The 13,134-nt window shown below is 41.8% G+C and overlaps 1 protein-coding gene across 1 annotated transcript in view; it reads left to right on the top strand.

Annotated features, from left to right (window-relative positions):
* The window catches only part of ANO4 (anoctamin 4), a 429,862-nt gene that overhangs the window by 280,967 nt on the left and 135,761 nt on the right, over nucleotides 1–13,134 (top strand). The window contains exons 8-9 of the mRNA XM_036759990.1: nucleotides 4,273–4,373; nucleotides 8,276–8,320. Coding sequence (XP_036615885.1) covers nucleotides 4,273–4,373; nucleotides 8,276–8,320 — 146 coding nt within the window. The remainder of the gene's footprint in view (nucleotides 1–4,272; nucleotides 4,374–8,275; nucleotides 8,321–13,134) is intronic.

Here is a 13,134-nt window from a genome sequence, read left to right as displayed (position 1 = left end):
GAAAAGAGAGCACACATATGGAAAAGTTGTCAAGGTATTAACTTGCTCTAGGTAGAGAACACAAGGGAACTTTCCTGACATGATCTATATCCATGCAAAATCAGTGGCCTTGAAGAATTAATAAGTGTCTGTTGGCAACTGATAGAAGCAAGATTGGAGGTATGGACCCCCAGTTTCACATTGGAATCTGTCACACGTAGGAATATTCAAGAAAAACCTCAGAGGAGAACTCACATGGCATTTGATGAAATGCCACAAGCATTTATCAAGTGTCTCTTGTATGCCAGGCACTGCATAAGTGCTGGCAGTACAGAGAAAGGCAGAAAACATTCCCTGCCATCAAAGAGGTCACAGTCTAGTTGGGGAGACAACATGCAGACCACAGGATATGTACAAAGTGCATGGAAGGTAACCTCAGAGGGAATGCACTGGGCATGGGGCTCACAAGAAAAGACTAGAGGTTGAGCTGAGTCTTCAAGGAAGCCCGGGTTGTGGCTAGGAGTTGGAAGGAAGGAAAGAGAGCGTTCTGAGCAGTGGGGCCAGTGCAAAGGCACTGAGACTGTGGATGGATCATGCTAACAGAAGACTGGTTGAAAGCACTCAGGATATTTGGAGAAGGGAAGGTTTAAGGGAATCGTGAGAGCAGTCTTAAATTATTTGAAGGATTATCTCAAGTTGGGTTAGACTTGTTCTCTTTGGCCCCAGAAGACAGAATTTGCGGAGTAATGGGTAGAAAGTTCAAAAGGCCAGATGTAGGCCCAATATAAGAAACAACATCCCAACAATTAAAATAATTGCAGAGTGGAATGGGCCGCTTCAACAAATACTGGGTGGTCTCTCACTGGCGGTCTCCAAGCAAAGACTAGATGGTCACTTAACACATACCTTGTGGAAGGGGTTTTCGATTTTTGATCAGTTACAGACTTGACCAGATGGCCTCTGGGATTCTGTAACTCAGCATCAACTCACAAAATAGGAAAAAGCTGTTGAGGGGGAAGTGAGCCTGCCAAGAATTTGGCCCAAGGCCCAGCTAAGCCAAGTCATCCTGGGTGCATTTGTTGGTAAAACTTGGTAAAAGGTTCACTACAGAGAGATGTCAGAAAGGAGACAAGTCTGCTGCTGCTTCAGGGGTGACTCTGTTCCTATCAGCAACGATGCTGGTGCTTCACCACCTCGATACTCACCAGTCTCTGAAAGGATGAGGCAGTAGCTCATAGGAAGATGATATTTTGAGCAATGTCTGGACTGAACAAATATTCCCAGAAGAAATCCAAGTTGGGGTGACCACTTTTAAGGCCCTCAGGAATCTATTTTCAAGATAGCTAGGAGATGGGATAGATAGTACACTGCAGTTAGAATCAGGAAGATCTGAGTTTGAATATTGCCTCAGATGCCTAGTAGCTGTGTGACCCTGGGCAAGTCATTTAACAGTCATTCTGTTTCTTCATCTGTAAAATGAAGCTAATAGCAGCAGTTACCTCAGGCGATTATTATGAGAATCAACTCAAATATGTTAAGTGCTTGGCAAATGTTAAACACTATAACATAATCATAAGCATTATTATTAATTTAACACTCTCTGAAGGGAGGATTCCAGAAGTATAAAAAAAAGATCATGGGCTGCACCATTGCTAGAGAAAGAGGACTGAGAAAACATCAGCAGCTGTGGTTTCCTATGCCAACTTTCTCTTCCTATAAAATATTTATAAGAATCATCTGTGCGTACATGAAGGCCATCCTTGATGAGAACTTGATACGGGAGCAGTCGGGCTTTCATAGACTCTTTTCTGTGGTGAACTGTATCCTCCCCCTGGCACTGGGTAGAAATTTCTTTCTGTCCACAGAACCTAAAGCACTGTTTAGAGAGCACATAGCAAGTTACTGACGGGGGGGGGGGGGGGGGGGCAGGAAGAAGCTAACCTTTGTGTTGGGCTGTAAAAGACAGGTAGGAACATTTAGGAGAAGAGGAACAGGAGTGAAGTGCCAGGCATAGGGAGAAACAGTAGCAAAGATCTCAACATTTCAGAGCTGGCTGCATTCTGAAGGAATACAAAGTAGCCCAGTTTATTTACTGTGCAGAGAGAATTAATGTAAGACTAGAAACATGAGTTGGGGCCATTGTGGAATGAATGCTTTGGAGGATGTAGGAGTTTGATTTTTATCTGGGAGACAACAGGGAGCTCTTGCAGGCTCTTGGGCAGAATGATAGCACAGGCAGATCTCTCAGTAAGAAAGAGAATTCTGGCTGTGGTAGCAATCAGTCGATCAATCAAGTATTTATTAAGTGACTGTGTATTAAGCCAGGGACCAGGTGCTCGGCACTAGGGGTACAGAAACAATGCACGACTCAATTCCTACTCTCAAGGAGCTTTTATTCTAAAAGGGGAGACCATGAGGACATGGCTACAAAAATACAGAACAAATATAACATGTCAAGTGTCCTCCGTCCTTAAAAAACCTCCCTCAGGCCTCACCTTTCCCTGAAACTATCGTTCTATATCTTTCCTCCTTTTCCCTATGAAACACTTAGAAAAAGCTATCTACATTACCTGCCTCTGCTTCCTATTCCTTCAATGCTTGACCCTCTGCAGTCTGGCTTCCCACCTCCTCACTCACATAAACTTGATCTCTCCAAAGTTACCAATCATCTCTTCATTTCTCAAGCTAACAGCCTTTTCTCCACCCTCACCTCATCCTTCTCAGCCTCTCTGCAGCACTTGACACTGCTGACCATGCTATCCTCCTGGTACACTCTCCTCCCTGGGCTTTCATGACACTATTCTTTACTGCTTCTTCCCTGACCTGTCTGACCACACTTCAGGTTCCTTTGCTGGCTGATCACTGAGACCATGTGGGCATTCTCCAGGGTTTGTTCTACACCTTCTACTTCTCTCTACATGCTGGCTTGGTGACCTTATTAGTGAGATTTGGGAGAGAGGAGTGTCAGAGAGAACACCAAGGTGGGAGCCTAGGTGAATGGCCACCCAGAAGAGGTGTCATAGTACAATGCAAACTTTAGTGGATTTGCAGTCAAGAGACTTGGGTTCAAATCCCACCTCCATGTATTACCACCTGTGTGACCTGGGTCACATCACTTAACCCCTCTGAGCTTCAAATGTCCTTATCTATAAAATGAAGTCTTCTGGACATGGGTTCAGATTGGAGGGATACCCTGAACACCAGAGGTTTTGGAAGCAAAGGTCTGGTACTACAGGGTGTTCCTAATGTCTGGACACATAGACAAAAATGCACATTTTCAAGAAATGAATGAAATTTTCAACAACATTTTATTTAATTGGAATATTAACAAATAACATCTTCAATATGATTTCCGTCATTTGTGATGCAAAGGTTGATGCACTTTGCAAGATTCATGTGAACTCGATGCAATAACCACATCGTGGTCAATTTTAGTGCATTCACTCTCTATGCATTCAATCAAGTGTGTTGCTTCTGTGATTTTCATTGAGCACACCTTCTCCTTTAGTGTACCCCAGAAAAAGATATCAAGGGGGATGGTCTGTTAATATTCCAGATATTTCAAAATGTGCATTTTTGCCTATGTGTCCAGATTTTAGGGATACCCTGTACAGATCAGGAGGGAAGAATGCATGTGCCACACCTGTTCCTAAGTTAGTTCCACCGGGCGAGCATGGCCAGGGTGAACAATGGAATGGGTGTGCTCTCAGTGGGCTTGATGGGCTGATGCAGGGGGTGGGTTGGCTCATATTACTGTGGACCTATTGACAAGGGAATTATATCAACATGGACTGAAGAGAAGACTGTTCTTAAGACCATATATAAGGAATTTGAAAGACAGGCAAATGGGGAAGTCGTAGCCCCCTGGGTGTGGCTCTGCCTTAGGCGAACCTACATGGCTTCATCAGCCAGAAATGAAAGTGCCAGGGCTAATCCTATCCCTCCCCTGTCTACCTATAGTTACTCAAGGAGATATTTGACTTCTAAAGCCCTTTCCAGCTCTAAATCCATGATCTCATGTGATCTCATGAAGATGCCTATTAGAATACCTGTTGCTAAGCTACAGCAACACCGACCTGGGACAGATCAATGCGTCTTCCTAAGAACTCCAGTAATTAGAACAATGCCTGGCATATAGTAAATTCTGTAGCCACCTCTCTCCCCACTCTAGCAGTCACTAGAGAAAGATATAGATCCTTAGCAGGAGAGGCCTGCCTATGCTATTTTCTCCCATTCCATCCCAAATTAAGCCCTAAATGACTTTGAAATACTTGATGTTTTTTTTTCTTTCAGTCCTCTGTCATAAATAGTGACATTATCTTCGTGAAGTTGCATGCCCCCTGGGAGGTGCTAGGCAGATATGCAGAAGTCATGAATGTCAGAATGCCTTTCAGGTAAGAGTTAATACACTTTCTCCCCTTTATCTTTGTTGCTTCCCTTTGTACTTGATCTCTTTCTCTACTTCTAGTGAACTCAGAAAAATATGACTAAAATTCAGATGAAAAAGTTATTGGGCCCTAACAGTCAAGGGAAAAATAATCAGGGGAATAAGTAGTACCTAATAATTGAGAAATACTTCAAGCTTTCAGAAATTGCAAATAAGTTAGATGGTCAGTGGTGAATTCAGTGCCTTTTGGGGAGAATCCTTATTGTTTCATACATGAACAGCCTGGTCTTGTGAGGAAGACAGTATTCTCAAGTGCTGTTTTCATCTTAAAGTGCTGCCATTTTTTAACATTTGTTTAACATGTGTTGCTGCTTTTGAATGGTTATCCTATTGACATCAGTGTAATGACAGAACACAAGCCAACACACACACACACACACACACACACCTCACTCACTCACTCACATTCAAGAATTTTGGTTCACATCTGCCAAAGAATCTGTCCAAGGTATATGCACCATCTTGAATCCCAATTCCATACACACTAGCTTTGGTGAGTCCTTCAAAGAGTCACCTACTGCTTTAAATATCCACACTGAAAGAGGCAATATGGTATCATATTGCCCAGAGAGGCATCCTCAGGATCAGGAAGGACCTGAGTTCAAGTCCCACCTCTGACATATACTGTCTGGGAGACCTTGGGAAAATCATTTAACTTTGCTGTGCCTCGGGCATCTCTCTAAGCTGTAATGCACTGAAGAGAGTTTTGCAGGTCCAGTAGGGAAAAAAAGGAGGAAAAAATGAAAAAAAGTCAGGTCACAGAATGCTCAGGGGACCCTGAATTCATACTATTCAAAGGAGAATTGAGAATGTTTTATGCATGGTTAACTTAGCTACCTCCAGAAGCTCATTTTGTTTGATTCAGCCATGTTCCTATTCTCCATTTGCCCATGGTGAAAGAAAGGGGAGCCTCATTTACGAAAGAAGAGCGGATGAAGCAGTAGACTTAAAGGGATAAATGCCCAGAACCATAGGAGTCTCTATGGGAGGATTCCCAAAAGTGAAGGATGATTTTGACTCGAAGGTCAGTTATATTGGAATGAAAGATTCAGTCTGTTGGATTGCCATTTGTCTGCCCACAAAACCAAGCCCAAAGGCAGAAACAAAGTATTCTTGGTGCCACTGCCTACAGGCCCCCAGCTTAATGAGCTGTGGAGAATTGGACATACCATGAAACAGATATGAGCATAGAGGCTGTGTCAAAAAGGAGCTAAAATCAGTTTTTAAAATGCCTGGTTTCTCCTGATTTTTTTCATTTTTGTTCCTTGTCATATATCATATCCTTTAGCCCTGAGCCTTTTAAAGCATGCATTAAGTAGGGAGGGAAAAAAAAAGAAGTTTCTTGAATTTCCAGAAATTGTTTACCTTGAAGCCAATCATTTATTACAAATTTTTATGTACTAATCTCACTGAAACATTTGTTGAAATAGTTGCCCATACTAAGTAAAAACTGTGCCAGAAAGTATATTATCTTTGGTGCAGAAAGTAGATACTGAAACCTAGAAAGCCAGTTGTTTCTGTTTTCTTCAAGTGTTCTTAACTTTTTTTGTGTTATGGACTTTTGGAAGTCTGGTGCAGCCTGTGGGCCTCTTCTCCTGAAAATGTTTTAAAATGTATAAAACAATGTGGCATTAAAAAGGCAACCAGTGATAACATTAACAATAATAATAGCATTGGTATAGCTCCTTAAGTTTTACAAAACCCCTTATAAATATTACCTCACTGAACTTCACAATACGTCTTGTGAGATACAAACTATTATTTTCCCCTTTTTACAGTTGAGCAAACTTTGACAAATATGCTAAGTCCAGTATCACAGAGCTAGTAAGTGCCTGAGGCAGGTTTTGAACTTGGGTCTTCCTGACTCCAGGTCCGTCACTCTATCTACCAGCTGCTCAATTATATTACAATATAGTTATTTTTAAAAAACTTTTAAACAAACTCAAGGTTAAGAACCCCTTTTTAAATGGTCTACCAGACCTATAGTTGCATTGATATTGGTATCTCTGTAGTGAGAAAACTTTGTACCAATGCAAGTGGATCCTTTTTCTTCAGTCTTAGTGCATTGTCTCGAGCACTAAAGGGTTAAGTGATTTGCCCAAGGTCACATAGACAATATGTGTCAGAACCCAGCTCTTTCTCCTCTACCCCATACTGCCTCTTTGCTATTTGGAAAGGTCTTACTGTATTAGCAATAGTTTATCAAGGCCTTTCCTAGGACCATGAGGGATGGGTCCCTAAAGGACCAGGATAGTTTACTTGTCGAGGACCTCTCGCGGTCTCTTTGTCCTAAGCCTAGTTTAGTATGAACAATTCAAGGAAAAATGGTAATTACAAGTAATACCATCATCTCACCATTTCTGCCTCTCAGCAATTCTGGGCTGATAAGTTCATCCATAGTGGGGAAAAAATATAGGTTATTAACATGTAGTGATGGGCATGTCATGATGTCCATGTATTCTCTGGGCAGGCAAAGAAGTCTAGCTTCATGAAGGGAACACAGACACACACAAGAGGAAGAGTTTTCATTGAAAACGGTTTCAATATAACAAGCAAGCATCCACTTGGAGCTATGTTTTAAAAGCCACATCAACTTATATATGTATTTATGATTTCCTGCATCCTGCACATTGAAATTCCAAGTTCAAACCCCTTTGATTTATCACCTCTGCAGTGTATGCAAGACGAAGGGAAAAACAGCATAATCGCTTTTATTGTAGGAAATTGCCAATAAAATCTGCTTCTGAATCATGTTTATGGGCAGTGGGAGATCTTCAAGTTTGTCTAAATATGCAAGATGAGTTGTGTGGAGCAAAGCCTTCATTTTCCAGAAGTGAGATGGATCAAGAGCAATTGAGAACATATTGAAACTGCTTTGGTTAAAAAATGAAAATCCCCAGTGAATGATGGTCAAAGTAGGAGCAGGAGACCACATTTCAATAAAGCATCTGCATTATGCTGAAAAGAATGCTATCAAACACTTTGGCATTTGAATTCTCAAATCTCTCTCTCTCTCTCTCTCTCTCTCTCTCTCTCTCTCTCTCTCTCTCTCTCTCTCTCCTTCTCCCTCCCTCCTCCCTCCCTCCTCCCCCTCTTTTCTCCCTCCATCTCTCTTTCCCCTCTTCTCCCCCTCCCTCCACCTCCCACTCTCTCCCATTCCCTCCCCCTCCCTCTGTCTCTTATGTCCCTCAAGTTTCCACTGAGGAAAGCCATATGTACAACTTATAATGCAGCAACTCATCTGTTTGCAGCTTGACTTAATTACTCTCCTGAACTCCTGAGTTTCCCCGCTATTTAATTCAACCAGGGTCACTTGCATAAGATCACATTATTTTAAAATGGAAGCCTAACCCAGAACTTGCATTTCCCTAAAGAAAAGCTAACTTCTTAAGATAGTCATCTTCAGGACCCACACAATTTTACCCCAATGCCTTCTAGGAAATCTCAGAAGTGCTTGCCTTACAGGACCATAATATTATAAAAGATCTTGAGCCAAAAGGGAGCTCAGAGGCCATGTACACCAGCCATCTCGTTTAACAGATGCGGAAACTGAGGCCCATGCAGGTAGCTCTAAATCCCTGTTTCCCACATGTCATATGCAGGAGAGGCCCAGAAATAGCAGCATGGAGGCGATGAGCAAACAATGCAAAGTGCTCCATGAGCTTCTGTGGTTTGGGAAATGTTTGCCCCAAGTGCCTGTTAAAGTTCTCACTGTTAATCTCTTTTTAGTTTTTTTCCTCCACCTCTTACAGGCTTCTATCTTCAATCTCCTTTCCTTCCTTGCTAGTTCAAACTGTAACTGACGATGGGTTTTCTTCTCGACTGGCTTCATTTTTGCTGTTCTTCCAGGAGAAAAATCTATTACCTGCCCCGCCGGTACAAGTTCATGAGCAGGTTAGTAATCTATTCAAGCCATATGGCTCCTCACTCGCCCACTGGTTGGTGGAGTCAACAATTGCAAGAGGTTACAAGCTGGGATGATGGGTATTTGCCACATGGCAAAGCCTGTCACATTCCAGATTGATGCGGGACTTGTTTCTGAATGGCATAAAAGGGAGCAAAACTAAAAATGGGCCTTCTCCAAGTCTTCCCTGCATCAAGCCAGTCCTCCATACCTGGGAGGAACTGAGTTCACTTTGCAAGTAGATTTTGGGGGAACACTTTTTTCAGTGCCTGGGATCAGATAATTTGGCACTTCCCAATTCTGAGGGCATTTAATATCTTTGACTTGACTCTTTTTTCCTCCTAGTTAAAATTATTTCTCCCCTACTCTGAAGTCCTTGAAAGCTGTTCCAAACAGAAACAGATTAAACTGGATTTGACAACCCTTTTATGAACTGATAGTCCCAGTTGGGTTCACTATGAGACACTCTCATCTCAGATTGAGAGCTGTTTTGTTAGTCAAGTTGGCAAATATATAACTTTGGCTGAGGCCAGAACCCATCCTCTTTGTGAGAACAGCTGTATTGGGCAAATGTTGCAAATACTCCACATCCTCCCAAAGCTTGTTTCTTCTGATTGGTTAGAGGGAAGAAATGGGGAGGGTGGTGATGGAGTGATGGACTGGTCTTCTTTTATGGTTCCCTTGGTAAGCATTAGAGAAAGAGACTTTTAATTTCAGAATCACAATAATTCTCCTTCTTTCAAGTGAGTTAATTAGTCTGACAATTAATGGATCCTTTTTGAAAATTTTAATAGTTCATTTCAGTCTAATGTTTGGGGGCTCAGTGTTGTTTTGGATATGTGTTTACGTGAAAGGGGCCTACATTGTCCTCAATTAATATAATAATGCTTCTTAATGGAGCAGCTTAATAAAGTTCTATTTAACTTATTAACTTTGTTCAGTGCTTGTGGAGAGTTGGCCTGTCTCAATACTTGAAGGATCTCTGGTTTTCTCAGTGTAATAACAGAGCACAACCCCTCTATGATGTGGTAGATGGTCTGCAAGAATTGTTGTGACTGAAAAATACATCTCTCTGTAGTCAGTCTGGTGACAAGTCTCTCTTAACAAAGCCACATTAGCCCTTAGGCAGCAGGCATACTGGGCCCATACTTGACATCCACAGCTGGAGTTTGGCATCCAAAGAAACTGTGTTGGGATTGCTTAGAACTCATCACTAAAAGAGGCACCCTGGCTCTGAGAGTACTTGAGAAAGTGTCAAAAGACCTTAGTTCACATCTCAGATCTCCCAGGAGCTAGAAGAGTGATCTTGAGCAAGTCATCAGCTTGGGCCTTGGTATTCATATTGGTCAAATAAAGGAATTTAATCCATTAAAGGAATTTGGGCAGAGGAGTAATAAGGCCAGGGTCACCATCCTTTACCCCCTTCACAGTAAGATTATGTCCAGTTTAAAATAAATTGGGCTCTTTAGGCTATTATATATATATATATATACATATATATACATATATATATATATATATACACACACATATATATACACACACACATATATATGTATATATATGTATATATACACACATATACATACATACATATATATGTGTGTGTGTGTGTATGTATATATGTATATATACTGAAAGCAAAAGAAAATATAGTGATTCAAACATCCAGGGTATGAAGAAAGACTCCCTTGCACGTTGATGTCCTCCACCGACAGATGAATTGGACAGTAGAGCTCTGTGGATCGCTGGAGGCCCCAGGCCCTCCCCTTCATTTTTTTGCGAGGTAATGGCATACTAAATGGCCTTCCCATGTCTAGTTTTATCTTGTTCCAATTCATTTTTTATATTGTTGTTTAGTCATTTCATGTCTGACTCTTCGTGATTCCCATTTGGGGTTTTCTTGGCAGAGACAAAGGAGTGGTTTGCCATTTCCTTCTCCAGTTCATTTTACAAATGAGGAAACTGAGGCAAAAACAGAGTTAAGTGACTTGCCCGGAGTCACACAGTTAGTAAGTATCTAAAGTCTCATTTGAGCCCAAGTCTTCATGACTCCAGGCCCAGCGCTCTACCCACTGTACCACCTAGCCACCCTCGTTCTTTACATTGCTGCCAGATTAACCTTTCATATACACAAACCTGGTAGAGGCAGATAGAATGTTGCATGTGGAGTTAGGAAGATTGATTCGAATTGTCCTTCTGGCATTTATCAGCTGTGTGACCTTGGTTAAATTATTTAACTTCTGTGTGCTTCAGGCAGCTTGCTGGAATGACTCACCCTAAGAGCTGCTGTCTACAGCTAATGGAAGGAGTTCCCACCCCTTTTCCTCAGTGATGAAATTATAGATCACTCATGTATCTACAAACCCAACCATGTTATTTATCTACTGAAAGCCCACCACTGTCTTCCTGTTCCATACCAGATAAAGTCCAAAGTACATAGTCTAGCATTCAAGGCCATCTACAGCCTGGCTCCTTCTTGCCTTCTCAGGCTTATTTCAGATCATCCCACCTTTGAGTCCTCTCTGGTCTATGCAGAGGGGACTAGCCACACATCTCCTACCTTCCCTCCTCCATGCATTCTCTCCTTTATCCTTTCCCTACAGAACATACTCTATGCCTATTGAAAACAAGGGATTTTGACCTCACATGTACATTAAAAACCATCCCATCCAATCCCCTCATTTTACAGGAGAGACCAAAATATGGAAGGTCACTTATTCAAGGTCACGTAGCTATGAAACATCAGATCCAGGATTCAAACCCAGGTCTCCTGGTTCCAATCCAGTTCCCCTCCATTATCCCATGGTCTCACTTATTCCTCCAGATATAACTCAGATGGCATCTCCTCTGAGAAACAGTCTCTGGTCCCACTAATCCAAAATAGCATTTCTTTGCTCCTTAATGACCTTGGTTCCTCTCTTACAGACCACTTTTCTGCTCTGTCTTGTGTAGTGCATAGTACAGTGTGCAGTAGCCAGTATTCATGTACCACCACCCTAGACCAGGTGCGGAAGTTGGAAAAGGTGTCAGATTTGGTCTCAGAAGACCTAGGTTCAATCCTGACTCTGCCACCTATTAGCTAGGTGGCCTTGGGTTACATCCCTTGGTCTCAGTTTCCTCATCTAAACATAAGGAGGGTTGGATTAGATGACCCCTAAGCCCCGCTTTGAGCTCTAAATCTACAAAACTGTGATCTTGTGATTATAAGCTTCATGAGGTCAGGATCTCTAATTTAATTATCCTACCTCTTCCAATACCTAGTACAGCGATTAGTATACAGTAGGCACTAATAAGTGGTTGACAAACTAATGAGCAAATAATACATTTGGTGATTTGCAAAGAGATGATCATGAGGCAGGAGGAAATTACCATGGGATATAGTTTAGAGAAGAGAGTAAAAGAAGGAACCTTGGGTGTTGGGAGGCAAATGAGTGGTGAAGAAAAAGGAAGAGAGAGAGAGAGAGAGCCTCACAGGCAGGAAGAGAACCAAGAGAGCCTAGATCTGTGGGGACAAGATAGAAGATAGAATCCAGGAAGAGAAGAATGGGCAGCCGTGGTGTCTGCTGTCTAGAGATGAGTGAGAATAAGGACCTCCTCCACTGCACACCACCCTCACCCCCCCTAAAAAGCCCTCTGGGTCTATTTATCAGGCTTTTTCAAAATGACCATTTTTGTACAGTTGTTCTGGCCCATTTTAAGAGGGTTCAGGAATCACATGTAGATGCATGCATACATACATACACATATATACATATATGTATACACACACAAGCTTCATGACCTTGGGCAAATCATTTAATCATCAGTTTCCTCCTCTGTAAAGTGAGCTGGGGAAGGAAATAGCAAAACCACTCCACTCTCTTTGCCAAGAAAACTCCAAATGGAATCACAAAGAATTGGACATGATTGAAATGATTAGGGAAAGAAAATGTGTGCCTGTATACGTATGTGTGGATATGTGTATATACACACACATATATATAATTAAAATTTTATGGAAATATATACACATAAACATCTATATGTACATATATGTACATATGTCTGCACACATATATGTATATGTGTATATGTACACATGATAGATTTTTTAAATGTTAAATTCTAAAAAAACCTTAAATACAAAAAAAGAGAATGTTTCCATATATGCTGGAAATTATTTGTAGACTCAGGTATCTCACAGCAGATTAAGAGCTGCCTAGGAAAACATGGAGTTTAAGTTCTGCTTTTGACATCTGCTGGCTGGATGACCCTGGCAAAGACACAACCTCTCAGTCCCCACAGGCAACTCTCAAGATACAAGTTGTAAACTCGGTGCTGCCGGCCACTGGTACAGTGGGTTTTCTCCCGTGGGAATTCCTTGCACCAATGAAGACATAGGTTCAGTCCCTCTCTCTGTCTAAGGTGTGAGTGGGTATTGAGGAAAAATGAGTGTAGACAATTTTTTCCCCTATAAAGGATAAAGGAATAAAGCAATAAAGGAAAGGAACAAGAAAGAGAAGAAAAAAGAAACAGGAAGGCTCAAGTATTGGGATTGTGAAAAGTTAGTTTATTGTGGGGAAAATTTGAGTTGTTTGTAGGCAGAGGGAAAGGAGCCTGGAGAGAGGGAGAAACTGAGGGATGATCCATAGATGAAGTTACAAGGAGGAAGCAGGAGGGAACGAGATTAGGACCTCAAGTAGACAAGGGTTAATTTTGGAAGGTGGGGAGGGGGCTGTACCTAGCCCAGAAATCAACAGAAAGGAGGCAATAATGTGAACATGCGCGCGCGCGCACACACACACACACACACACACACACA

Source organism: Trichosurus vulpecula, chromosome 5 (assembly GCF_011100635.1).
Source record: "Trichosurus vulpecula isolate mTriVul1 chromosome 5, mTriVul1.pri, whole genome shotgun sequence".
Classification (NCBI taxonomy): domain Eukaryota; kingdom Metazoa; phylum Chordata; class Mammalia; order Diprotodontia; family Phalangeridae; genus Trichosurus; species Trichosurus vulpecula.
The sequence above is the reverse complement of the archived record's forward strand: the minus strand, read 5'-3'. Positions and strand labels throughout refer to the sequence as shown.